Below are 4265 nucleotides of genomic sequence, written 5' to 3'. Positions count from 1 at the left end.
CAAACTGACACGTAGTATTCAGTCGGTCAAAATTTATCACTTTTTTCGTAATGACTATTTTGGTTAAAAAATTTCAGAAATTGACTATTTTTGTCATTTTTTCAATTTTTGAAATTTTTTCTCATTTAAAGAGTTCATAACTCATAAGTTCAAGTTTACATAGTTCAAACAATTGTCAGTAATCTGTTGACTTGGCCGTGAAATAAAAGAAAATGCACTGTCAAAAGAGTTCAGAGAAAAGAAATGTTATTCGAAATTCAAAATTATTCTAGCAAAATATAATAATGAATCAAGAAATGTCAACTGATGCAAGCAAGTAGCCTGTTATTCTTCATTTGTACATAAACTATGTATTTAAATGCACTCCTCCCGGAAGGGTGTATTCGGTTTGGTTAACCGAAAACCGAACCGAATAACCGAAATAAATTCGGTTTCGGTTTAAAACCGAATACAATCCGGTTCGGGTTTCGGTAGCGATTTTTCCTTAATTTCGGTTTCGGTTAACCTGGAAAAAAATTCGGTTTCGGTTTTGGTTAACCGAATGCACACCCCTACTCCTCCACATTTTCTATTCAAACCAGTATTTAAAAATTAAAAGTCCACTTAAAACTGAAACACCAGAGCTCTAGCCAGGCAAGCTTGCTCAAATTCCAGCCACCAGGCCTACCACTTGACACCACCATCAACCATAGTCTTCATAATCCATCTACATATTTTTACGCGTTTTGCTTTAGTTGATGATCATGAGCAAGAACTGATCAAGAAGATGATGGAACTTTGTCTGAGATCTCTTCCTCATTTTTCAGCTAATGTCATTCTACTTGTGTTTTTCCTCCCTACCCTCATTTTCACCTCGACAGGTTAGCACATTTCTAGATTTTTTTACTTATAATTTTCTTGTTAAAATGTTGTTTTAAGTGATTTAATATCATTCTTTCTTTGTCCATCCATCTGACATGGAAGGTCTGACACAAGTTTCAGTGAAAACAAAATGTGCGCGAGTACAGGGATTAGTACTCCATAGATGCAAAATAAATTGTTATGTACTGTATAGATGCAAAATGTGCGCGAGTACAGGGATTACTACATTGAATATGTCAATGTAGTAATTTTAGAAATTTATTATTTCAGTTATGATTGTTCTTTTTATTATAAGAGTTGCAATAACAAGAGATTCAGTAGAAGCTTTAACAGCTGCTTTCAAGATGCAATCCAGCAGCTGCTTGATTCTTCTACTTCTAGTTGTTGTTTATATTAACTTGTGAGAATACTTTTATCTTCTTCTGCAGAAGCATATGACCCGCTAGATCCAAACGGGAATATTACGATTAAATGGGATGTAATGACCTGGACACCTGATGGATATGTGGTATGAAACAGTCGACAATTTACAGTAAAGGCTTTATATAAGGGCATATTTTAAGAACCTTAATACCGCTTACTCTTGTACTATTTTAATCTAATCAGCTGCGTATGTGCATTGGCTAGGCTGTTGTTACAATGTTCAACTTCCAGAAATTTCGTCATATTCAAGAACCTGGATGGAAACTGGGATGGACGTGGGCGAAAAAAGAGGTAATATGGAGTATATTTGGTGCTCAAACATCAGAGCAAGGAAATTGCTCCAAGTATAAGGAGAATGGTCCACATAGTTGTCAGAAAAATCCGAGAGTTGTTGATTTACTACCCGGAACTCCATACAACCAGCAGGTTGCAAATTGCTGCAAGGGAGGACTTCTTAGCTCATTGCTGCAAGACCCATCCAATTCTGCAAGCTCATTCCAGCTTAGTGTTGGTGAATCTGGAAACGATAACAAAACTGTTAGGGTGCCTAAAAACTTCACATTGGAAGCATCAGGGCCTGGCTATACGTGTGGACCTGTCAGAATCGTCAAACCAACTATATTTATTACAGCAGATGGAAGGAGAATGACTCGAGCTATGAGTAAGTATAGGTAGACAACATTTTACTTCTTAGGCTATGATATTTGGCTTAATATTGTTTTTCTTATCACCGGCTTAACATTGTATTTGAACATTATGGCAGTGACATGGAATGTTACCTGCACATATTCACAGTTCCTGGCTCAGAAAACTCCAGCTTGCTGTGTTTCTCTATCATCTTTCTACGATAAAACTATAGTCCCTTGCCCTTCATGTGCCTGTGGCTGCCAAAACAATAGTACCCTTTCTGGGAGTTGCGTAAAGTATGTTTTCACCTATTTCTTCATCATTTCTCCTATTAGATTCTGCACATCCAAAAGTCTCCTAGATTAGATTCTGTTTCATGTCCTACCAGGAACAACACTGCACCTCAGGTTCAATGCACAAGTCATATGTGTCCAGTCCAAGTCCACTGGCATTTAAAGCTCAATGACAGGGGCTACTGGAGGGTGAATGTTTCAGTTACGAACTTTAATTTCAGGATGAACTATACACAGTGGAACATGGTAGTCCAACATCCTAACTTTGACAACCGGACTCAGATATTCAGCTTCAATTACAAACTGTTAGAACCGCTTGCACACATTAGTAAGCATTCTGTTATCCACTCATTTGCACAATGCATCACAATTCATTTCACGGAGTTTTTGGAACTGCAATTAGATCTAAATGCTTTTTTCATTCATCTAATTAACCAGATGAGACAGCCATGTTATGGGGTGTCAAGGGCCTTAACGACAATCTCTTGCAAGCTGGCCGACTAGGGAATGTTCAGTCAGATATACTCTTCCAAAAGGATTCATTAACTTTCACTCTCGATAAGGGCTGGGCTTTCCCTCGAAGAATCTACTTCAATGGTGATAGTTGTGTCATGCCTCCTCCTGATGCTTATCCATATTTGCCACATACCAGTTTAGTAAATGCCAGTTCACCAAATATTTCACCAAGTACCAGTCCACGAAATACCATTTCTCCAACTACAAGTTCACCAAATACTAGTTCGGGACAACAAATCTTGGTACTCACTCTGATGATTACGCTAGTCTCATCACTGGCTTTCTGCTTTGCATAAGTTTGAGGATCTTTTAGTAGATTAATCACATTTGTCACTCTATAAACCGTTGTACAATTTTTTTTATCTTCTTGTGTTGTAGTGTTCAAAAGTATTGTCAGTAGTATGCCTCTGCTTTCTCTTCTGATGTTTTCTAAATAAAAACCTTGTCAAAGTGAACCTCCATATTGAGATTGTAGATTGTAGATTTGAATAATCAACACAATCCTCCATATCATTTCTATTTTCCAGTGTTCACTGTTTATCTACTGATACTTCCTCGGCTCCATTGGATTGTTAACATTGCTCAAATTCTTCCTCGTATAATTTGAATAATGTTAACAACATAAAGGGACAAAGGGAGTATCTACATATCCATCTGTAAATATATACATGTTTCACTCTAGTTGAAGATCATTAGCAAGAACTGATCAAGAAGATAATGGGACTTTGTTTGAGATATCCTCCCCAGGCTAATGTCATTTTACTAGTGTTTCACTCTAGTCAAATGTGTCCAATCCAAGTCCACTGGCATATAAAGCTCAATGATAAGGCCTACTGGAGGGTGAATATTTCAGTTACAAACTTTAATTACAGGATGAACTATACACAGTGGAACATGGTTGTCCAAGACCCTAACTTTGTCAACCTGACTCGGATATTCAGCTTCAATTATAAACTTGTCAAGAAACCAGTTACTCTAAAACCTCAAGGGGTTACAGAATGGCCCTTTTCAGGATCTTATATTCTAACATTCCCCCTCACTCGAGATCCCATTAATGGGTCGAAGAGTGGATTACAGACGCTCATCTTTGGAGCATTAATTTGTCATTCGTGCCACGATAAACGATAAATTGTGAGAATATTGGGGGTGACAGGGATCGAACCTGAGTTCTCTGTCAGCCTGAACTCTGATACCATGTCAAGTAACTAGCTCACATACCGATATCAGTCTACAACGACAAACTTTGGTGCCTTTCTGGTTTGCATGTGTCTGAGGATCTCATAGTAGATGTAGTCATTTTTGTCTACTGTGAAGTGTTTATTGCCTCAATTCAACCCAAGCAATTCTCATAAGCTTCTGCATAATTGTGTTACTTGGTAAAGGAGATCTAAAATTTGACTTGGATTCAGGTGCACACACTTAGTAAGAACATCTGCATGACTGCATCTGCATTCTATTTGTGTTTAATTAATCCTTATTTTGCTACTTTAAACTGTTAAACAACTTCTTTTTTCTATTATTTTAGTTTTAAAAAGTATAGTTGGT

General features: G+C 37.3%; 1 protein-coding gene across 1 annotated transcript; it reads left to right on the top strand.

The window, feature by feature from the left end:
* The first annotated feature begins 1270 nt into the window (after window positions 1–1270).
* On the top strand, window positions 1271–3111 carry LOC141717197 (protein COBRA-like). Its single transcript, XM_074519296.1, has 5 exons — window positions 1271–1369; window positions 1489–1945; window positions 2048–2207; window positions 2300–2532; window positions 2643–3111. Exons 1-5 carry the CDS (start codon window positions 1343–1345, stop codon window positions 3014–3016), a joined length of 1251 nt encoding a protein of 416 aa, XP_074375397.1. The 5' UTR covers window positions 1271–1342; the 3' UTR covers window positions 3017–3111.
* The last annotated feature ends 1154 nt before the right edge of the window (window positions 3112–4265 follow it).

The sequence above is a fragment of the Apium graveolens genome, chromosome 4, assembly GCF_009905375.1.
Source record: "Apium graveolens cultivar Ventura chromosome 4, ASM990537v1, whole genome shotgun sequence".
NCBI classification, from domain to species: Eukaryota; Viridiplantae; Streptophyta; class Magnoliopsida; order Apiales; family Apiaceae; genus Apium; species Apium graveolens.
This window is presented reverse-complemented; position numbering and strand designations above follow the sequence as displayed.

Bases quoted from the DNA above. Each gene is read 5' to 3' on its own strand.
- LOC141717197 (XM_074519296.1), top strand. From the start codon at position 1,343: ATGACCTGGACACCTGATGGATATGTG. The intron at 1,946-2,047 runs GTAAGTATAGGT...ACATTATGGCAG, and splicing joins GAGAATGACTCGAGCTATGA to TGACATGGAATGTTACCTGC. The intron at 2,208-2,299 runs GTATGTTTTCAC...ATGTCCTACCAG, and splicing joins CTTTCTGGGAGTTGCGTAAA to GAACAACACTGCACCTCAGG.